Source organism: Trachypithecus francoisi, unplaced genomic scaffold (assembly GCF_009764315.1).
Source record: "Trachypithecus francoisi isolate TF-2019V2 unplaced genomic scaffold, Tfra_2.0 Lachesis_group3, whole genome shotgun sequence".
In the NCBI taxonomy this organism is placed as follows: Eukaryota; Metazoa; Chordata; class Mammalia; order Primates; family Cercopithecidae; genus Trachypithecus; species Trachypithecus francoisi.
This window is the reverse complement of record NW_022681468.1, coordinates 131,891,412-131,915,422: the sequence shown is the minus strand read 5'-3', so window position 1 is coordinate 131,915,422 and position 24,011 is coordinate 131,891,412. Positions and strand designations below refer to the sequence as shown.

General features: G+C 41.6%; 1 protein-coding gene and 1 pseudogene across 3 annotated transcripts in view; both read right to left on the bottom strand.

Moving 5' to 3' along the window:
• The window catches only part of ALDH1A2 (aldehyde dehydrogenase 1 family member A2), a 118,395-nt gene that overhangs the window by 5,459 nt on the left and 88,925 nt on the right, over window positions 1-24,011 (bottom strand). For 2 of the 3 annotated variants that reach the window (XM_033189974.1, XM_033189975.1), the window contains 5 exons: window positions 6,627-6,729; window positions 4,802-4,986; window positions 3,293-3,457; window positions 2,414-2,571; window positions 2,041-2,115 (listed from right to left, as the gene is read on the bottom strand). In XM_033189974.1, the coding sequence (XP_033045865.1) occupies window positions 2,041-2,115; window positions 2,414-2,571; window positions 3,293-3,457; window positions 4,802-4,986; window positions 6,627-6,729 (686 nt within the window). The remainder of the gene's footprint in view (window positions 1-2,040; window positions 2,116-2,413; window positions 2,572-3,292; window positions 3,458-4,801; window positions 4,987-6,626; window positions 6,730-24,011) is intronic. The other variant, XM_033189976.1, reaches the window with a different exon arrangement.
• On the bottom strand, window positions 17,860-23,461 carry LOC117069556 (annotated as a pseudogene).

Sequence of the window (24,011 nt, the reverse complement as noted above, 5' to 3'; positions counted from 1 at the left end):
AAAAACAAAAACAAAAACAAAACAAAACAAAAAAACCCATGCAATCTAGACAAGATGAAGTGGGTCTCATCAAAGAACAGCATTTCCTAATTATTTTTTAACTCCACTGGGAAGGTACAATCACCACAGTGCCTGCAAAACAAGTAGAGAGAAATGGTTCTTCAGTCTCTTGGGCACCATTATGTGAGGTTCAGATACAGCCAAACTGTCTCCTGGACCATCTTTCTGGGCAAGGAGAACATTTCTGATGGGAATAGACTAGACTCAGCTAATGTTACAAGCCTGCCCATGATGAGGGACCACGGCTTAACCTGGGATTAGGCTCCATCAACCAGCGATCATTTATTGAAAGTATAGTTTATGCTCATGCTTCACCCTGTTAATGATCTGTAACAAAACAGTCAATGCAAGCAGCATTCCCAGAGCCAGTGACTACCCCCAGCATTTCAGAGACTGGGAGAGCACAGACATAGAGGAAGGAAATGAAATAAGAAGCGGACTGCATCTTGAAAAGTGGAAGCAGACAGTTAAGGTCAAAAGCAAATGAAGAGATACCTGGAGTACATGAAGACTCTGTAAAAGCTGAAGGAATACTAAGAACTGAACAAATATGATCCAGATTGGCTACAGGTTCTGGCTGTAAAGTAAGTGAGGGGTACTGGAGGCCAGAAGAAAAGGTTCAAGTGAGAACAGCTTCTCCCTGGCATCACCTGATACAGAACAGAAGTCGGTGACATCAGCTGAGATTTAGGGAAACTTCTGCCAAAGTTACAGGTTAAGAAAAAGAGGGATCATCTATATAACACTAATCTGCTTGATGAATAATGTTATGAGTGCAGCTAACATTTTCTGAAGGCTTGCCAGACATTCTGTTGGATGTTTGTGTACTTAATTCTTACACTCAATCCTCACAGCAACCCTGAGGTAGGTAGTATAATTATTCCCATCTTATAGATGAGGTAACTGAGGCTTAGATTAAGGAATTTGTCCAAGCTTGTACAGGTAGTAATATAGGCAGGATTCAAATCTGAGCAGTGTGATTCTAGAAACTGCTCTAATCTCCAAGCTATACCTACTTTATAGTTCAGTGCTTGGGAGTTTGAGATTACCAGTGAAACTATCTGCAGTATGTAAATCCTCTGCTCTTGTCTTGTTGGTTCACTGCATTTCTCCCACCAACACCACAGTTGTTTTTCCCACAATACCTTTACTCACTCTCCCCCACTGCTACCCTGCTTTGCCCACCATCCTTGAAAATATATTCCCCCTTCTCGATCCAAGCATTCCTCTTCTTGAAAGGCTGATTCAAACCCCTGTAGCAGATCACATCTAAAGATTTCCCAGACTTCTCCAGCTCACAATGATCTTCCCTATCCTTGAGCTCCTCCATTGCTTTTCAGTCTTTTCTGCGAGTCCTCTGATTCTTCCAATGTTATTAGTTTTATGTACCCCAAAACATATTAAATGTCTTAAGGGCCAGCATCTTCCTCCACAGACCAAGCGCAGTGCTTTGTACATAGTTTATGCTCAATACTTGTTAACTGTGAACTAGGCATTTGCTCAAAAGAACATGCATTCAGTAATGGCTGAGGGAATGGGCATGAAACAGGTTTCCTCTGTGAGCCACAGGATTTGGAAAATATAGATCAGTTTCTTTCAAAAGGAGGGAAAGTGGGTTTTTTTCCTGGATGTTACTTCCAGGAAAAAAATGTTACTTCCTTTGTGAAGTCTTCTCTGACCCCACCAGTCAAAAATTTTTCTCTGTACTGACAAATGTTTAATATACTTCTATCATAGCCTTTATTACAGGGAATTTTTTCCTGTACAGTAATTTTTTCTGTTCTCACATTGGGAAAGGGAATTGTGTTTCATTCATCTCTGTAACATGTAGTGGTACTTAGCTTTTAGTACCATGTGCTCAACAAAATGTTTGTTGAATGAATGGATGTGTGTAAGATAATTAAACTATTTGTAAAGCACTGCTTTGTGCTGATATTTGCAATCTATTTCTCTGCAGGCATCAGCAACTTTGAGACTTACATTTCTCTCCCATTTCCAGACATCTTGAATCCCCCAAAGGGGCTCTGGGCATTTAAGGCATTATAACAATTGATCCTGAAAGAAGAAAACATAGTACTGTGAGTTCATGTAAAGTTTGGCCACACAGAAAGAATCTGACTGGCATGGCATTTCTTTTACAAGTTTGATTTTTAAATTCCTTTCCTCCAGAGGAAAAATTTGTAATTTAAAATCTACTTTGATTTCTGGATCTAAGCAGTACAGACTGTACCCCTTTTCTGGTGAAGTTTGATTGCTTTTGGTATTCCCCATCCTTCCAAGAAGATACTTGTTTATTTCCCCCTGGTCCCTATACCACCAGTGGAATTTGTTACAAGACTGACTCTGATCTTACCAAACAGTCCCAGCTTGCATTGCAGAAGATACTGTGAGGGCCTTGTTGATGTCATTAGTAAAGACGGCTGCTACGAGTCCGAAGTCTGAGTTATTGGCTCTTTCGATAACTTCATCCATCGTCTTAAATCTCAAAATTTCCTGAACAGGGCCAAAGATCTGCAAAAAGATAGTATGACTCAACATGGGTGCTCTGTCATTCTTTTACCCGCTTTCCACATTTCAATGCACGTTTACTCTGCCTTTATTACTTAAATGACATTTAAGTTTAGCAGTATAAAACTGTAAAATCTCCCAGCCTTTCCTAGGATAAGATTATGCAAGAAAAGTCTAACATTAGTGTTTGTTTAACATCCCCAAATTCCCCAACCTCTCCAGCATCACTTGATTCCACTCTGTATACTAGGGGTGTCTTCTTTAGGTAGAGAAGAGGAAGTGGCATCCTCCATGATGCTGCAAACCCTGCTCCAGAACTGAATGCTCTGGACTGTGGGCTGACTTGCTCCTGGTCCCTCTCTTGCACAGATGTGAAGACGCTTCAGTGTATTCTCTCTCATGGTTAACATCCTAGTGACCCACATTTAGGAGAACTGAACTAGTGCCAGTGTGTTGTTGAGGTCAATGGTAGGATATTCTGATTGTTCTGTTGGCTAATAATAATCACAAGCATACAGCATGTCACCTGGCCTCCACCTAGCTTGCTTGTCTTTTGGTTTACTTTTCTTCTGGAAACTGGAATTTTCATAGCCATGTTCATTACTATTGCAAAATGAATATATGTAAAATACAAAGAGCTAAAACTCTAATATCATCCACTAGAAATGCTCTAGAAACGATCCCAAGAAAGATGTGGCTTTTGTAAGAACAGCATATTTGATACCTCCTCCTTGGCAATCCGCATATCATCAGTGACATTGGAAAACACCGTGGGCTCAATGAAAAACCCCTTTCGGCCCAGTCCTTTGCCTCCACATTCCAGTTTGGCGCCCTCAGCCACACCACTCTGGATGAGTTCTAAGATCTTGTTGTACTGTTTCTTATCAATCTGTGGGAAACATGATTTTTTCAAAGTTTACACCCAGTCAAATCTAAAACTGCTGTTACTTGCCAATTTTTGACCTACAAAAAATTGGCAATTTTGTATGGTTAATCCTAATATATCAATGATTCCAATAAATGTACTGCTCTGATGATACTGCCTAATCAGAAGTACCAGCTGAACATTTAGAAAATGTTTCAAAATGATGGAGACACCGGCTAATTTACTATTCATTGTTCATATGAGGGAAAACTGACCTTTATAATTGAGTAAGTTAGCAAGTTGTATTGATAGTAAAAAAGAGGCAAAAATTGGCACACAGCCTCTTTGGATAGTGATACACACCCAGTCTTATTGTGGTTTGTTTTTAAAGGAATTTCTATTACATCTTTAGAGGAACTTTAGAGAAAAATATTAACAGTAAAGAGTGAAGGACTAGCTTCCTAGTCCAAAAAAAATAAGGTCAGTCTTCCCCCCAAAAACTGACAGAGGTAAATAACACAAAAACCTACATTCACCCAAGTTTGAATGGCTCAGCCAGAACATCAGTCTTTTCTTGAATAGTCCCTAAACTGAGGAGATGTTGTCCCTTAACAGGAAAACCCATGCTTTAGTGACCCATATAGGAGCTGGTCCAAGTTCCTTCTAAAAAGTCTCAGAACCTGTCTACAGATTAAAACCAGAATTCCCTTTAGAAATATGCTTTGATGATTACGGTGAACCTGCAGAGGTGAAAAGTGTAGTCTGGCTGCTTATGAGAGACTTTGTGGCCCTCCCCACCCCACTACAGTACATGAGGCATTCAGATTAAGAAATAACCATACAGCAAAAGGGAAGTGAGCCAGCCCTTCATTTCCTACACATTCACAAGCTACAAGTGATATGTCCAGACTGGTTCAGGCTGTTGGACAGACTCCTTGGCAGCTTATAAAAGGATAGATGGCTCTAGGAAAGAAAGATATCTACTGTCCTTGACTGTGGCATCTGTAGGCATGTCCTAAAGTTCAGTCATTGGAAGGACTGGGACTGGGTTCTAGTGTCGAGACCCATCTTGTCATACTCAGGGCTTTCTTTAGAACTGAGAGATTCCAGCTTCGTCCCAAAGGTCAGAATATTCTTAAAGTAACAGTAATCCCTTAGTTTTTCAGAGATACAACTTAGAAAGGGAAAGAGAAGCATAAGAAATAAGCAGTCCCTCTCTGGCTACATTTCCAGCCATGAAGACATGGTGGGGAATAAAGGAGGCAGCTGAAAAGAAAGATGTTGCTTTGCTGGGTCCTACTAGAGTGCACACAGTTCTGTGCCAGCCAAGAATTAAGTAAACAAAGGGAATGGTTATGACTTTTCTACCTGGGGACCCTGCTCAGTGGTGGGGTCAAAGGGACTCCCCACTATGCGCCTCTTGGCCCGCTCCACACTTCTTCTCACAAACTCCTCATAGATGGACTCCTCCACGAAGATGCGAGAGCCTGCAGTGCAGCACTGGCCTTGATTGAAGAACACACCCTGGTGGGCCTGCTCCACAGCATAGTCCACTACAAGAGGAAACAGCCATGTTGCCACTGCTTATCTATGGAGCCACCTCCCTCCCCTCTCCAAAACCCCAGGTATAGTGTGCTCACTGCAGGACGTAACCATGAATAGCACTGGATTGGGAATGCAACTTAGTTCCAGTTCTAACTACACCCTGACATGCTATGTGAACTTGAACGACTTCCCTTCTTTGGGTCTCTTTCTTATTCTGCAAACAGAGGGACTGAACCTCAGGTATAACAGGAGTCTCAATCCCCAATACACCACAGGGCTAGGCAGACAAGGTAAAGGTATGAGGCTACCAGGTGGTAATGGAGCAATGTAATGGAGACGCTAAGAAGTCACTGTATTTAATCATTGTCATGCATAAATATGAGCCCCAGGTTGTCAGATCTTCTCAATTTTCACAGAAATCAATATTTTAATATGCAGTTTTTGTTTGGAACATAGTGTAATGTTTAGACAGGTAAACATGTCTATATTTTGTATTTGGCCAATTTACAACTCCTAATGTACGGGGCCTTGTAGCGGTATGTTTGGTATTTGGGGGATTAAACCGTAACATCAATGGGTCTTCTTTGAAGACACTAAATTGCCTCTAGATTGACATGGACTTGTGTAAAATCATATGATAACTCTCCCATATTCATCCCTTCTATCTTACACTTCAAAATAGCTTAATCTGACATGCATTAGTTGCTAAATGACCGACTGACTGAATAAATGAATCAGTCAATGTGAGGGCGATGGGATTGCTACTCCTCAAGAGGAACAGGCATAAGGATTCTAATTTTCTTGACAACTAACATAGATCTAAAGCTGAACTCTGCAAAGTCCAAGCTGGGGTTGAAATTCAAGCAATCTGCTTTCGGTTTTCTGATCTCTCTGGTGGTGAAACTGGGAAAGCAGCTCTGCCTGGCAAAATGTGAAGAAAAAAAAAAAAAAGAATCACTGAATGAGATGTTGGGATTTCCTTACCTGGAGAGCTTTTCAAAACGGAAAGGTCACACCTGTGCAGAATGGCCCAGGTGGCATCCTTCCTAGAGACATGGGGTTTCTCAGTTACTGCTCTAACCCTCTGTAAGGTCCTACTGGCAAGGTGGAATCATCCCAGCTTTAGGACTACACATACCGAACTGACCCACGTGTGCTGTCATCCTGACTGAAAGTCATGGGACTAGCAGGAAGGGGTTGGAATTGACTAAACAGAAAAGGGGCTGTGGGTTTGGAAAATGCTGGCAGGGCTGATGAAGTTGGACTGATTTATAATGGTCTACCAGCCATCAGGCACAGTTGAAAAGTTACAGATTTATTGTATCTAGGCAGAGAGACTATCCTTCAGTTGCTCAGCAGCTAAGACCGTTGCTGTTTAACCATATGCTACTGACCAAGCCTTCATCTCATCCCCCATTCTACAACATCACAGATTCAAAATGGCTCATTAGTGTCTAGAAAACAAACGGTTCAGTCGTCAACTGAAAAGTGCTTTTTCCCCATTCTCAAACTATTTTCTCTTTAGAGATCTTCTTGATTGCCTTTAGCTTCAAAGATCTTTTGCTAGTGTCCTATAAAAAGGGGAGATACAAAAGAGAGTACCAAAGGGTGTATGCTGGTTCATGTATGGGACCTGTCGTTGACTTACAATCAGCATCAGCAAAAATAATATTAGGACTTTTGCCTCCAAGTTCCAGAGTTACTCTCTTCAAATTACTTCTTCCAGCTGCTTCTTGGATAAGCTTTCCAACCTGAAAGAAGGAAAATGGAGACAGGTTTTGCACACCCTGCAGCTGAGACAGTCACTGGTCAATGCCAGCTCAGGGTAACATTGGGATGCAACAGTAACAAACGCTAAAAGGCAAACCAACCCAGCTCTTGTCATCAACTTGGGTGTACAAGATATAAGTTAGTGGGGTACAGTTTAATGTCCATGCTGGAGTGAACTGGAAGATAGCTTTAGTTTCATGATGGAAGGAGTAAGGAAAAGGGAGTTAAATCTGGAACCTTCATCACTGAAAGATTTCTCTAAAGACAACTGGCAAGCAAAACGTTAACTGGAGATTTCCATCACTGTATTGTGGCCTTTAGCTTTGGACTCCGGCTCCAGAAAAAAGTCAACTGGTGCCACTTTAAAGATATCATGAGGGTAAAATAAATTGTTCATGTATCTCCCGAAATGCCAGGCATGACTTTTATTACATGCTCCAAAGATACCATCAATATTATACCTCTGCCTCTGCCTAGAGCTACAGTGAAAGGATACCAGTTGAGAATCTGTCTCTTTTTGTGCAATCTTGTAAATGCCGTTTATCTTGAATCCAACAAAACAAGAGGCTGAGTTAGGAGAAAGCACTTGCCAATGAGTACACTCACATTGGCAATGCAAATGAAAGTCTCACAATGGAAACAAAGTTCCACTACTTAGAGCCCCTGCTCAAGGCACAACTCTACCTCAGTGATGGGGAGTGCTGTCACCTCCTTTGGGTCCACTTCAGCTGAAAAGAGCTCCCTTGCCCAAGGAGATGCCCTCTTCCAAGTGGCCCATATCCACCCACTGGTAGTGGCAGGGTTTGTTTAAAGGTCCTACCCTTTCAGCCTAGCACACGACTGGGCTCCGAGGGGCCGTATATACTCCATGATGACCCACGTGACTGGCAGAGGCTGCGTCAGACCTGTATTGCAGTTCCACTTCCCCATGGCCACTCCCCTTCAGCAGGGATCCCTAGTCAAATCCTGCAAGCTAAAGTACAACTCCGTGAATGCTCCCTGGGAATCTAACCTGCAACGGGGTGCGACTCTACTGGAGAGCATTCGCCACCTTACGGAAAAAGGAGAGCAGAGCCACCATATAGCCCATAGAGGCAGTTTGGTCTTGTTGAGATGAAAAAATGCTACTTGTTCCTGAAATTTTCCTGAAAAGTAAATATTTTAAAAGCCTGGGGAAAGAGAAACGCTACATTTACTTTCAATTCCTTCAGTCCTTTGTTGAGATCCTCCAGTGGGACTAACGACTTTGCAGACAGCAGAGAATCCTGGGTAGGAGAAAAGGCTCTGGAACCAGGCTGTCGGGATTCTTTTTTTTTTTTTTAACCAGTTCTATGACTTAATAACTGTTTCAGCCTAGGAAATTTATTTACTATCTCTGAGCCTTGGATCCTCCTCTGTAGGGGGGATAAAAATACTATGTACTTTAGAATTCTATTTTAAGGATTAAGTGGTGTACCATATATGGCACTTAGAACCCAGCCTGGCACATAGTGAGTATGCAGACATGCTAACCATGAGCAAGTGTGAGAAGTGAGGGCCTCCCCTTTTCTTCCATGTTCAATGGAGAGAAATGGGGGTGATGTTAAGGAGATGGCTGGACCTTCCAAAACAGGTCTCCCTCTAGATCTCCCAAACTGCCTATGCTGTTAACTCCTTCAGAAAAACAGTGGGGAAACTCCAACTTCTCCTCAGTCTCCAATGTCACTCATTACCTGTAACTCTGCCTCCTTGTAAAAAAGATTTTGAAAATGTATCCCCATCCTGAGAAAAGCCAACCTTACGGGGGGAAAAGTGATGTCTCTGAAAGAGGCAGAACTAGAGTTCCTTGATTTGCTGAAAACATTCCTTATCAAGGTGTTGGAAAATGCTAACACCTGGCCCTGAAGTTCGATGGGTGAGCTGTGGCCAACCTGCCAGATTGCCTTTCTCTTGCCAGTTTGTGTCTCTTCCACTTCCAGGCAAAGGCCTCAGGAAGACCTGGGCTCAGTAAAGGCACCGTTCTCACACAGACATGTTCCTCTGAGAAGAAAATAGGCAGACACAAAGGGAAGGAGAATCTGGCCCTCTGTTCTGGGAATGGTGAAAATTATGACTGGTAAGAGGGGGAACTCACAGTGAAGGGCAGCTGGGTTAACAGCAATCCTCTGACTTAATGCCAGCACTCAGGGAGGGGTGTTCCCTGAGGATGCTGTCGTCTGTGACTATCTGCTCTTCTGAGAATGTTAGTGTGCTTGCTCGCTCCGCTCTGGGGAATCCAAATTAACTGATGTGGACTCATTTTAAAGTCCAGGAAGATAAAGAGGTAACTGCTTTCTCAGCAAGACAATTACTGGAATTCACAAACATATTATTCATTAAATTAAACTAATATTTATTGAGTAGTCTATGTTAGATATTTACAAGCATTACGTCACTTAAGCCTCTCAAAAACCCTACAAAGCAGGTTTTATCTCATTTTAGAGGTGAGCAAACTTGAGTTAGAAGTTAATGAATGTCACCAGGCTCCCCAGCTGGTTCATGACAGAACCTGTTGGACTATCTGCAGGCTGGTACCAGGGACCAGGCTTGGATTACTCCCTCTCCTTCCCTTCCTTCCTCCCAGCATTCTGTCATTTTTCTGTTCTCTTTTCTACATTTACTGAGCACTAATGTGTGCCACATAACATCAAAATCTTATCCCTGCACTCCAAGCTGATTTCAAAGTAGGTAGGCATATCACCTCTTGAAGACACAAATAATGTTCATATATCATCAGTTACAAAACAGAACACAGATTCTGCCTTCAGGTTTACATTCAAGACACAAGCAAAAGCAAGGAAAAATCATGAGTTTTACACATAGTAAGATACCGAATAAATATTTGGGGTTGGCAGACACTGCTGGCTCAGCTGGCATTACATTTCTGTTAGCCCTACTCCCTGATATTCATCAGACCATTCTAGAGGGTATTTTTTTGCCACTAGAAATGTCGGCCAGTGATTATATTCATGGCTACAGTACCTATATAAAAGTAAAAGTTTCACTCAGTCTATGATCATCAGAGAAGAATACCTAAGAATAATTTTCCCTGAATCAATGCTTTACCAGCCTTTCCTTAGAAATCAAATTTGTGCTAAACACCACAAGGCAAATCTCAGATGAATAATACCTTTCCCCTTCATCTTTGAAAGAAAGTCGAGTTGCAGTTCAAGACAGAATGGGATGTGTTAGCCTATGGGAGAACCACTTCCATCTGGAGTGGCCTCAGGACAGGACAGGACAGGACACTCCTGAACAACCCTGGCTTTCACCAATGCCCCTCATTCAACACATATTCATAGTTCTCCTATGTGCCAGGTGCACTCTTGGGCATAGTCCCTTACCAATAAGGAATGCACAGCTAAAAGGACTCCCATGTAAACTTAGTAGGTGTTCAATAAATGTGGCTTTGCAGTTCACTAGGGAAAAAATCTGGGTCTCATTTAATATTAGATCTGAACAGATTAAGTTATAGTTCCTCAGTACTTTGTTATAACTCAAAGGTTTCCTAAGTCAAAGTCTGTGGCCTTCGAAAGTCTAAGAAAGAACAAATTACACTTAAAACAAAAGCCTAGGATTGACCAATCTTCTAAAATGAACAAGTTTCACTTTGGTTCCTGAGGGATACTGCCCCTCCCGACATGACCAGAAGGTGGGAGTGCATGGCAAGATAAAGGAGGCTGCAAGGGTGCACAGGTCTTCTAAGTGGTTAAAAGGCAAGTTGATAGAGATGTACCTGATGATACCAAGTCCTATTCTGATGAAATTGGCAATTTGTAAAATAAAACAGGTAAACATACAGTTTGAGAAATCAAATCCTGTATATGATGTAATATGGATTAAATAGGATAAACGCACATAAAGGCACAGAGATCAAAGTTTTAGTTCGCTGTCATCTCTTCTTCCAAGCAGAAAAGATTTTACAGTGCACTCGTGTGATACCTTCTGCCCCATTGCTGACAACCTGGCTAATTATAACCATATTTCGGCTTATATATTTATAAGCCCACATTGAGTCTTATACCTCCTGCCCCAATTGACCCACAGGAGTCAGAAGACCTGGTACTACAAACTCTAGCTTCTAATGAATCTTCAGTTTGGGAAAGCCACTTCACCTCCTCCTGGGTCTCAGTTTCTTCATCTGTAGAAGGAAGGCACAGGCCAAGTAACAAATCTCTCCCTTAGTACTCCAGTTAATTGAAGGAGTTAAAAAAGACAGATAGGACTCCTGGGGACTCTGCTCATTCTGAGAGTCTGTCCACAATTCTTGTGTTTTTCTTGCCTTGTGAAGCAGAAGTAGCTTGCTACAAGTAGAACACCACAGCTGCACTGAATGACAGAAAAACCTCATTTTTTAGTTTCCCTGCACAGAGCTCATTATGAAAGAGTAAGTGATAGTGTTCCTATCACGCAGTTTCTTAACTTTGTACTCCCTGCAGAGCTTCTCAGCTCCGGGTACCCCAAACATGTAAGGGCAGTGAACTGGGGGCTTCTCCACACATAATGAAACTGGGCTAATTCTCAGCAGGAATGTTGGCACAGTTCAACTCTGACTCCCATCCTCGTTTGAATAGGCCTCAAGATTGATACCAGGAGTATCCCTGGAAGAGCCACAGTGTACTGGAATCATGTTCACAGCAATGCGGCAATGTAGGGGAAAGCAATTTGGGACTTTGCAAGAAAAATAATTTGTTATACGGGACAAAAGGAACACAAAAGGCTTTTCATGCCCTCTTTATTCAGGGCAGTTGCTCCCTGAACAGTTTCTAAAGTTGGGTAAAATGTTTCTTTTTATTAATTACTCATATTAGGGAGAGTTCCTTGTCAGAGCTATTTTATTACACATATCAAGGTAGATATCTTCTCAGAGATATAATACCTTTTTAAAAATAGAAAAATAAATCTCTACTAGAGATCCCAGTAAACTAGTCAAAGATGCCTGCTTTTTGTAATATCTTTTCATAAATCCCAAATAGATCTACTCTCTGCTTCTTCCCTGTTCTCCTTTCTTAATTTTCATTGCTATGCTTCCTGGTTCCAACTGTGTTGGGAATAGAAATGCCAAAAATATGGGGATCGGGTATTTGTCTTTCTGAAGTACCCAGAAATAACAGGCCAAATTAATCTGTCCAGATTTCCACCAGAAACAAACAATCCCAAGGCACTGAAGCAGTTCCTTTATGTGGTAACAGCAGTTTAAACCTTTATCTGTGGAATTCAGATTATGAAGGCCAATATAACCACTATGTTTCCAGCCTTCTTTCCCACCATTCCCACCACCACACGCCCACGACTCTAACCACACAAAACCACTTGCCCTTCCTGGAACATGCCTGTGTGCCTTTGTATAAGCTGCTCCATCTACCTGCAAAGCCTTTTCACGCCTTGCTTACTTGATGATAAATTCATTTTTACAGAGATACGACTTTCACCTCCTCTGAGAAGGTGGCTTTCCTCCCCTACCTTCCCTGCAGGGTTTGGTGTTCCTTCTTTGATCTCACAGTGCTACGTACATAACTCTCACATTGTGCTTAATAGCTGTCTCCCCCACTACAATGACTGACTTTAAAAAAAATATGTGTATGTACACACAGGAGATTTTCTTTTAAGACAGGGTCTCACTCTCCTGCCAAGGCTGAACTGTAGTAGTATGATGATGGCTCACTGCATCCTTGAAATTCTGAGTTCAAGCAATCCTCCCAACTCAGCCTGAGTAGCTGGGATCACAGGCACTTGCCATCATGCCTGGCTAATTAAAAAAAAATTTTTTTTGGTACAGACAGGGTCTCACTGTGTTGACCAGGCTTGGTCTCAAACTTTTGGCCTCAAGGGGTCCTCCTGCCTAGGCCTTGAAAGCACTGGGATTACAGGCGTGGACCACCAGGACCCAGACGAACCTTAAATAATGCATTAAGTCAATAAGCCAGAATATAAAAATTGCTTGAGAGCAGTGGTGTGATCACAGCTCACTGCATCCTTGGACTCCTGGGCTCAAGTAATCCTGCCTTTCAGCCTCTCGAATAGCCGGAACTACAGGTGCACACTACCAAGCCCGGATACTTTCTTTATTTTTAGTTTTGCAAAGACCAGGGCTTGCCATCTTGCCCAGGATGGTCTTGAACTCCTGGGCTCACACAATCTTCTGGTCTTGACCTCCCAAAGTGCTAGAATTATGGGCGTGAGCCATTGTGTCCAGCTAATGTTATTGTTGATTGAGCACCTATTCTGTTGACTTGTTTTCACAAACATTTTATTTAATCTTCATGACAATCCTGGGAGGCAGGAATTATTATCCTACTTTATAATTGGAAAAAAGACTCACAGAGATCAAGTAATGACTTGCAAACAGGCACCCACTGAGTGGCAGAGCCAGGACTGGTCTCAGAATGTGCACATCAAACCTCAGGTTCTTTTCTCTCCTCTTTTCCAGACCTCCTCTTGGGGATTGGGTCCCCTTTGCTGTGAATAGCATTTTGACAGTTAAACGCATCACTTAACCACTAACATGTTCTAGGATCAACTACCCTGTACATTTAGCCATCCTTTTTTACATAATACTCTGCCATTTCTACTTTAGATAAGCTTTAAAAATCAAGGTTTTGATTGTCTTGGTCTGCTCTGATAGGAAAAAGCATGGAGTAGTCAAGAGTACTCTATGTCCCATTAACTAGGTGAGCTAAAGGGATCAACACCTTAGGACCTGTTCAAACTCAGCCTGAGTATTGAGGAGAAAGCTAACTGCAGAATCTTTGACTTAGAGAATAAATCATGGAATCTCATCCAGCAGGCAGAGACTATACCATACTTTTTTTTATTCTCCAGTCTTCAAGTTTTAAGAATTTTTTAAAAAGAGTAGTTTTATGCTAATAGTTTTAAACCTACAAAACCAAACGTTTTTTCACATGAAACTGGTTTTTTCAATACCTTTATGACATGCAATCAAACCGATATTTTTTAATAAAATAGCAAATGATTCACAAATGGACTCACACATCCTTAGAAAAAAGCTTATTAGCTATTTATAGCTATAACTGTAGCAAGCCACTTCCCCCAACCTACAATGAGGGGCGAAGCTAACTAGGAGGGAGCTGAGCTGATTCATGACTCAAGCAGTAGAGATGGTGCTTGTATCATGCAACATGACATTTATCTCACTTAGGAAATGAAAGGAGAACCCCAGCTGCGTAAATTAGAATGAGTGATAATACAGCTGTTAGCTACAAACATTTGTTTGGCACGAATCAATCCGGACTCTCCTGTAGTTTGCTTTGATGGTCTCTCTACTATCTTGTTGACTAATGATGAGATCATTGTTTGTTAACCTCACCGAGTAAAGAAAACACTATCCCAACCAAAATGCATACTGTTTCCCGCACTTTACTGAGGTTGTTTATTGACTTGTGTTTATAAGAGCACTTCTATATTTATTAAATATTTACATGCATTGCTTATGTATTTAGCTGCATAAGGAGAAATTAATCCCATCTTTAATCTGAGTAAAGTTGTTGGCTTTCTATAGGCCTTTTGCTTTAGTAAAGTGGAAAGCAGCTACCTCAAATAAGATTCTTGTTGTTAACTGTTCCATATACTTTGTAATGTATCAATAGGTCCCATCTCCCTAAGGTGATCACAGCAGAAGCCATGTTCAAATCCATATTTAAGGGACATGTTCACTCTGGAAGAATCTACATAACTTCTCAAGTATCCTGCAAAGTTAGAAAAGAATAAATGGATAAAGAAGTAAATAACTACAGCTGAAAAGGGGTTTGGGGATTATGTGATCATTTGATTTGCCTGTGAAAATTCTCCATCCACAACTAATATGGAAATTACAAGTTGGCTTTTATATTCTAGAACCATGTTGTTCTCCCTTAAGTCCTCTAGTGTCTGCCAATAATGCCATTCCAGAGAAGAAACTAAGAGATAACCTAGACGTCACAGGATTAGTTCCCCTCCAAATGAATGTAAGCCTCTCTAGAGAGAAGAATCAAATGTAGATTCTGTCAGAAAATGTAGCTGAAACTTGCTCTATTCACACTGCAATAGGCTACTTAATATTTTAAGTATTCCTAAAAGCAAAACAATTCAAAGAGCCACCTTCCACCCTATTCTCTTTCCCAAATTCTCCCTTCTCTCTCTCAGTTCCCTATTGAGTATCTCAGTATTGGAAGATTGCATATGTAGTTGTTAATGTTTTATTTGTGAAGATAAAAAAATTCCTGTTGTTATAAAGCTACAATAGAGTCAAAATAATGTGGTACTTGTGATGTAACAGTTACACAGATTACTGAAAAGAACAGAGTATAGAAATAGACCCACATAGGGCCGGGCGTGGTGGCTCATGCCTGTAATCCCAGCACTTTGGGAGGCCACAGCAGGCGGATCACGAGGTCAGGAGATCGAGACCATCCTGGCTAACACGGTGGAACCACATCTCTACTAAAAATACAAAAAATTAGCTAGGCGAGGTGGCGGGTGCCTGTAGTCCCAGCTACTCAGGAGGCTGAGGCGGGAGAACGGCATGAACCCGGGAGGCGGAGATTGTAGCGAGCTGAGATGGCACCACTGTACTACAGCCTCGGTGACAGAGCGAGACTCCGTCTCAAAAAAAAAAAAAAAAAAGAAATAAGACCCATATAAATATGGAAAACTTATGCTTGAAAAAGGCAGACATCACAAAGGCAATTCAATGGATCCAGGGCAGTCTTTTCAAGAAATGGTGCAGGAACTATCGTCATTATCTATCCATCTGTCTAGCACTTGGATCCTTACCTCTTAACATACTCAAAAGTTAAAGTAGATCATAGGCCCAAATGTAAAACATAAAACTATAAAATTTCTAGAAAAAAGCATACGAGACAGTCTTTGTGATCTTATGTTAGGCAAAGATTTCTTAGACACAGTACCAAAAGCCTGATCCATAAAACAAAATATTAATAAACTGGACATCATCAAAATTTAAAACTTCTCTTTAAGAGACACTGACTGGGAGAAAATATTTGCAAAGCACAAAGGACTTTTATCCAGAATATACAAACAATGTTCATTACTTCAACAATACGAAAAACAACCCTCGTCTCCAAAATGTGCCACGATTTAAAGATACTTCACCAGAGAAGATACACTGTGGCAAATACGCAAATGAAAGGACAGTCAATGGTAGAGAATTGGAAATTAAAACCACATTGAGACAACACTATATACCTATTTGAATGGCTGAAATGTAAAAGACTAACCACATCAAATGTTGGTGAGGAGGTGAAGGAATTCAAAGTCTTACACGTTGCTGGTAGGAATGTAAGATGGTACAACCGACATGGAAGACAGTTTGGCAGTTTCCTGCCCTACCACACAATCCAGCCATTCCATTCTTAGGTATTTACCTAAGAGAAAAGGACATACATGTCCATGCAAATATTTGCACATGAATGTTCATAGAAGCTTTTATTTGTAGTAGTCCCAAAACGGAAAACAATCCAAATGTTCATCAATGGCTGAATGGATATTAAACCTGATACAGGTTGAATATCCCTTATCAAAATGTGTGGAACAAGAAGCGTTTTGAATTTGGGATATTTTTTCAGATTTTGGAATATCTGCATTACACTTACCAGTTGAGCATCCCTGATCTGGAAATCCAAAATCCAAAAAAAGGAAATGCTTCAATGAGCATTTCCTTTGAGCATGATATTGTTGCTCAAAAAGTTTCAGGTTTTGGAGCATTCCAGATTTCAGATTTTTTGAATTCAGAATACTTAAACTGTATACCCATAAATGGAATACTACTTGGCAATAAAAAGGAATGAACTGATACAACAACATCGATCTCAATAACTGTGCTGAGTAAAAATGGCCAAAAGAGTATATACTATATGTTGCCATTTATATAAAATTCTAGAAAATGCAAATAATCTATAGTGCCAGAAAGCCTGGGAATGTGGGGGTGGGGGTGGAGAGAGAGATTACAAAGGGGCACTAGGAAACGTGAGGGTGAGGGACATATTCACCATGAACTCTACTGATGGTTTCACAGGTAGATGGATACACATGCCAAGACATATCAAACTTTACACTTTAAATATGTGAAATCTACTGTATATCAATTACACCTCAATAAAGCTGTTAATAAAGGTACATTAAGCAAAAATGTTAATTCATTACAGAAATTACGCCATATATCTCTTTGTTGTCCTTTGCGGACTACTGGCAGGAAAATTACATTCAATCTACCTGATGACTTAACACATGATATAATGGCTATAATCAAAGTAAAATTCATTAGAAATAAATTTATTATATTTTGAAATAATTAGAGTCCAACAGGCGAAAATAGTGAATTAAAAGAAACTTCCAAGGAAAAGGTGGTGAAAAACAGATCAGTGGCCAATAAAATAAAGTCTGATGACTGGAGTGAAAAGGAGGCAATATTTGAGATTACAAATCCAAAGAATAAAGCATCATAGTCACTATAAAGTTGATCAGTTCTTATTTATATGCATAGAAGTTAGAAAAAAAAATATTGAGCTAAGGCTTCCCTGGCTAGATAAGGGAAAAAAGTTCATTTCAGGTAGAAGAAATGGCATATGTCAAGTCACAGAACTGTGAAAGGCATGTCTCCTTTGGGGTTTCACAAGCAGTTTAGTAAGGCAAGGATACAATGGGCAGGTGTAGGAAATGAAGGTGATGAGAAAGGTAGGGGTCAGGTCATGAATCAATCTGTTACCCTAAGAAGGTTGGATTTGGGTATATGATGGATACCCAGGTAGAGATGTCCACACTACAGTTAGAAGTCTAGTGCTCAAAAGAGAGGTTGTTAATTTAAAGCAAGCTATTTTAGGGAAATCTCTTGACATAGTGTGTTGATTCACCCATTTCATTACTTCCATACTGGTAAACAAATAATTGAATCAATTAGCTTGGAAATGGTGGTTACTTTCCATGTTTAGAAACCAACACTTACAATAGTTATAACTGAAATTAACCATGGGCCTTCCCTAAGGAATATCACTTTAAGCAGGTAACAGCCAAATCATCAAAAATTGCTTAAGAAGAAAATCAGCCAAGTATGGAAGATAAAATTTCCTATGAACTCCTCAGCTGATTCCCCAGGCTCCCCTGAACAACTTATGCAGGGGGAACATAAGGGTCCTGGGGGCACTGGAGGTGTTTAGCTGTGCTAAACCTACAAAATCAGGGACCAGGGCTGGAGCACAGAAGAAGAGAAGGAATAGAGAAAAACTCAGGTGATTTTACCAACAATCAGCCCTATTTGCTGTATGCTAGGTGAGCCTCGATGGCTTCACTGGTAAAACAGGGAGTGACTTAAGGGCATCTTTATACACACCAATGCTTGGTACACAGTGGGAAAATAAAAATGCTTATGGAATGAAAGAGAAATCTCAGTTCTAAGATTCTCAAAGTCATCTCTCTTTTACAGCTAAACAGTTTGTTAGTGGCTCTGTGGGTCCAAGGGCTGCTCCACTAAAAGAGCCACAGGAGTAAGGGGAAACTGTAACTACAAACAGATTAAAGTGGCAGAGGAGCAGCAATGGTATTACTTGTTTAAGCAGTGTGGCTTATAGATATGTCTTTTTACTTTACAGCTGCACTGTATGAGCCAGAGCTTCTTTCTGAGAAATAGAATCAAAGTAGAACTTTGCTCACATGCCCATATGTATCCCTGTCTTAAGTCAGATGTTTACTATATTGCCAGTTCTGTATAGTTTTATAGTATGTGTGAGCTTTTAGAAATGTCTGTCTGCAAACTTTTAATACTGGCAGTTTTTTGTTTCTTGGTTAATTTATGGTTACAGGGAATACACTGGACCATGTCCTTGCTTTGCTAAGCTGACTGTGAATTCATTTTTTTTCCTTAAGGTGGATTCCATCAATTATCTCTCTCCTGACCAACTATAGACATAGCAAATGAGTGGTATCTTTCAGTTTACGCCAGTGCTTTATTCTAGCACAGGTTAACAAACTCAGAACTGTGGTTTTTTTCCCAAATGGGCCTGGAAACATCTTCTGGAGTATGACCCAACTATTCAAATTATGTGTAAACTAGTGATTCTTAAATGTCAATGAATGTAAGAATCACTGGGTAAACTTAGTAAAATGGGAATTCCTGGACCTATTTCCAAAATTCTAACTTCAGAAAATCTTGAGTGGAGTCCAGAAATCTGTGTTTTAATAAGCACCTCCAACCTCACCACTGTAGGTGAGGTGGTCTTTACACAACTACTGAAAAACAAAGGAAACTACATAATATTTTTCTGCAAAGAAATTTCTCCCTACACCAGAATTCCATTCTGGCAAACTCAGTTTGAAGGAGCAGCCACCACTCTAGGCCACAGCAAGAAATCATAAGTGAGTTCCTTAATAGGGACCAGGCATCTTCTTCCAGCACTGTATTCTTTTTTAAAATTTTACTTTAAATTCTAGGATACATGTGCAGAATGTGCAGGTTTTTTACATAGGTATACATATGCCATTGTGGTTTGCTGTACCCATCAACCTGTCACATCTACATTAGGTATTTCTCCTAATGTTATCCCTCCCCTAGCCCCCCAACCCCTGACAGACCCCACTGTGTGATGTTCCCCTTCCTGTGTCCATGTGTTCTCATTGTTCAATTCCCACTTATGAGTGAGAACATATGGTGTTTGGTTTTCTGTTCCTGTGTTAGTTTGCTGAGAATGATCATTTCCAGCTTCAGCTTCACCCGGGTCCCTGCAAAGCACAGGAACTCATCCTTTATGGCTGCATGGTATTCCATGGTGTGTATGTGCCACATTTCTTTATCCAGTCTATCACTGATGGGCATCTGGGTTGGTTCCAGGTCTTTGCTATTGTGAATAGTGCTGTAATAAACATACGAGTGCATGTGTCTTTACAGTTTAATGCCTTATAATCCTATGGATATATACCCAGTAATGCAATTGCTGGGTCAAATGGTATTTCTAGTTCTAGATCCTTGAGGAGTCGCCACACTGTCTTCCACAGTGGTTGAACTAATTTACACTCGCATCAACAGTGTAAAAGCATTCTTATTTCTCTAAATCCTCTCCAGCATCTGTTGTTTCCTGACTTTTTAATGATTGCCATTCTAACTGGCATGAGGTGGTATCTCATTGTGCTTTTGATTTGCATTTCTCTAGTGACCAGTGATGATAAGCATTTTTTCATGTGTCTGTTGGCCGCATAAATGTCTTCTTTTGAGAATTGTCTGTTCATATCCTCTGCCCACTTCGTGATGTTTTTTTTTTTTCTTGTAAACTTGTTTAAATTCCTTGTAGATTCTGGACATTAGCCCTCTGTCAGATGGATAGATTGCAAAAAATATTCTCACATTCTGTAGGTTGCCTGTTCACTCTGATGATAGTTTCTTTTGCTGTGCACAAGCTCTTTAGTTTAATTAGATCCCATTTGTCAATTTTGGCTTTTGTTGCCATTGCTTTTGGTGTTTTAGTCATTCAGTGTTTGCCCATGCCTCTGTCCTGAATGGTATTGCCTAGGTTTTCTTCTAGGATTTTTATACTTTTAGATCTTACATTTAAGACTTTAATCCATCTTGAGTCAATTTTTGTATAAGGTGTAAGGAACAGGTCCAGTTACTGTTTTCTGGATATGGCTAGCCAGTTTTCCTAACACCATTAAATAGGGAATTGTTTCCTCATTTCTTGTTTTTGTCAGGTTTGTCAAAGATCAGATGGTTGTAGATGTGTGATGTTATTTCTGAGGTCTCTATTCTGTTCTATTGGTCTATGTGTCTGCGTTGGTACCAGTACCATGCTGTTTTAGTTAGTATGTAATCTTACAGAAAAGTTTGAAGTCAGGTAGCATGATGCCTCCAGCTTTGTTCTTTTTTCTTAGGATTGTCTTGGTTATACAGGGTCTTTTTTGGTTCCTTATGAAACTTAAAGTAGTGTGTGCTAATTCTGTGAAGAAAGTCAATGGTAGCTTGATAGGGATAGCACTGAATTTATAAATTACTTTGGGCAGTATGGCCATTTTTGTGATATTGATTATTCCTAACCATGAGCATGGAACGTTTTTCCATTTATTGTGTCCTCTCATTTCATTGAACAGTGGTTTGTAGTTCTTGAAGAGGTTCTTTGCATCCCTTGTAAGTTTTACTCCTATTTTATTCTCTTTGTAGCCATTGTGAATGGGAGTTCACTCATGAGTTGGCTGTCTAGTGTTGGTGTATAGGAATGCTTGTAAGTTTTGCACATTGATTTTGTGTCCTACGACTTTGCTGAAGTTGTTTATCAGCTTAAGGAGATTTTGGGATGAGATGATGGGGTTTTCTAAATACACAATCATGTCGTCTGCAAAGAGAGACAATTTGACTTCCTCTCTATCTGAACACCCTTTATTTCCTTCTCTCGCCTGACTACCCTGGCCAGAACTTCCAATACTATACTGAATAGGAGTGGTGAGGGAGCGCATCCTTGGGCTGGTTTTCAAAGGGAATGCTTCCCGTTTCTGCCCATTCAGTATATTGGCTGTGGGTTTGTCATAAATGGCTCTTATTATTTTGAGATATATTCCATCGATACCTAGTTTAATGAGTTTTTTTAGCATGAAGAGGTATAGAATTTTATTGAAGACTTTTTCTGTATCTGCTGAGATAATCATGTGGTTTTTGTCACTGGTTCTGTTTGGTTCTGTTTGCATCCCAGGTATGAAGCCGACTTGATTGTGGTGGATAAGATTTTTTTTTGTCCTTACAGAGGTTTTATTGTGTTTGGTCCACAGTCGTATTTTACATTATCTCATGGAGCAGGGCCCCTGGGTGGGGGGTCCCTGTGCAGTACTTGGCGGGGCATGTGGCCAGGGGAGATGGAGCAATATAGCTGGCAAGGCCCAGAAGGGGAGAAGGGCTGGCGCCTACTAAGGGGCCGGGCACAGTGGCTCACGCCTGTAATCTCAGCACTTAGGGAGGCCGAGGCGGGTGGATTACCTGAGGTCAGGAGTTCGAGACCAGCCTGGCCAACATGGTGAAATCTCCTCTCTACTAAAAATGCGAAAGTAGCTGAGCATGGTGGCATATGCCTGTAATCCTAGCTACTTGGGAGGCTGAGGCAGGAGAATCCCTTGAGCTCAGGAGGTGGAGGTGCAGTGAAGCAAGATGATGCCACTGCACTCCAGCCTGGGCCACAACAACTAAAAATAAAACCTACTGAGGCTACAGTGGGGCGGGGATTTGGGATTAGCCCCAACAACTCAGCATTCCACTTCCTTGTATGGAACTCACTTTTCCCACTGGGCCCTGAGGCAGGTCTGAGGTCTGTTGGTCTGAGGGTCCTAGGGAAACTCAGCCACTTGGGAGCCTGAAATATTTAGCATCATAGCCAGGTGCCCTTTCCCAGGGGACTCATTTCCCAGCACCCTCCCCACTGTCCTCACCCCATTCCTTGGGGGAAAATAGGTATTTTTCTTTTGTTAAAACTTCCTGAAACTTTTGCAGCTATAGAAACAATAAACTGATCAGCTGACAAAAGTGGGAAGAGGTGAGGCAACTGGAAACCTTCGGGGACTGGTTCCCTCCAAGCCCATGTCTCTTCTCCCCAGCACAGCTCTGCTGACAGCCTGGACGTGCCAGCAGGGACCCTTACCCTACACATATTGGGATGACCCCTTCCCTCACAGCCTGGTGGCTCAGTCCTGCGAAGGACCAAGGCAAGCGGGGGGGAAAAGCCCTGCTGCCTGATTCCATCTTGCCACTCAGAGACCCTTGGTTGACTGGCAGCACTGAACAGGTTAAGAAAGAAAAAAAAAAGATGAAAACATAGAAAAACCCAAAAAACCCAGACAGGGGGACAATGGTGGGAGAGAGTGCTGGCAGCCTCACTAGCGTAGCTGGACTCCTCCTGATAGTAAGGGGGATATTCAGGGACCTCTCCGGGCAGTTGCCAGCACCCAAGGGAGCCCTGTTGGCCACTGTGCCTTGCGGGCAGTACTTGGGGTCATATATATACTGGCCCAGGCCAAAGACCTGGCTACTCTGGTTGGCACCCTGGGTGTAGCCCATCTGCAGGGACTTGGAGGAATTATCACTTGTCGGTTCCCAGCTTGGTATCATAGATGTGCCATCGCGTCCCATGAGCCGTCATGCTCACCTGGCTGGCACACTTATTTGTATCCATCTGGAGGCTAATGGTCGAGGGGTCCATGGGGGGCAGGATGTGGATCTTGGGGTCATAGAGATGCCTCCTTATGCCATACACGGTCATGCCTGACTGGTTGGCCCATTTGTTGGTGCCCAGCTGCAGCCTGATGATGCAGTGAGCGGCCTTCATGGTGGCGTCATTGAAGTTCTGCTTCTGCTTCTCTGAGTACTTGACGCCAATGTCCACCCCGCTCCACGGCCCCTTCCCTGCTAGAGCAAAAAGAGACACCTGCATGTGCCTCATGTTCCCACTCTCAAACAGGTTGTTGGCCTTGAACATGTTCACGGGGTTCATGCCATAGTTGACCATGGCCTTGATGATGCCGCTTGTTCATGTGTATAAGATAATCCCGTCCTTCAGACTCTTCTGGGAGTCAGGGTCGATGGAGAGGTCTGGTGAGTCCCTTGATCCAGCTTCAGAGCTCTGCCTCCTTCTGGGGGTCATATTTGGACAGGAGCCAGTTCTTTACCTCGGCTGACAGCCCATACAAGAGGCCCTTGTTGAACTGTGTGTAACTCATGGCTGGGGGGCTGAGGGATGGGGTTGCGCAGGACAGGGGTGGATAAGCTTTTTGATGTGCTGCTGGATGGTTCATCAGGGATATTGGCCTGACATTTTCTCTTTTTGTTGTGTCTCTGCCAGGTTTTGGTAACAGGATGATGCTGGCCTCATAAAATGAGTTAGGGAGGAGTCCCTCTTTTTCTATTGTTTGGAATAGTTCCAGAAGGAATGGTACCAGCTCCTCTTTGTACCTCTGGTAGAATTCAGCTGTGAATCTGTCTGGTCCTGGGCTTTTTCGGTTGGTAGGCTATTAATTACCGCCTCAATTTCAGAACTTGTTATTGGTCTATTCGGGAAGTCAACTTCTTCCTGGTTTAGTCTTACAGTATTCTCTGATAGTAGCTTTTCTTTCTGTGGGATCTGTGGTGATATCCCCTTTATTGTTTCTTATTGTGTCTATTTGATTCTTTTTTTTTTTTTTTTTTTTTGAGACAGAGTCTTGCTCTGCCACCCAGGCTGGAGTGCAGTGGCTGGATCTCAGCTCACTGCAAGCTCCACCTCCCGGGTTA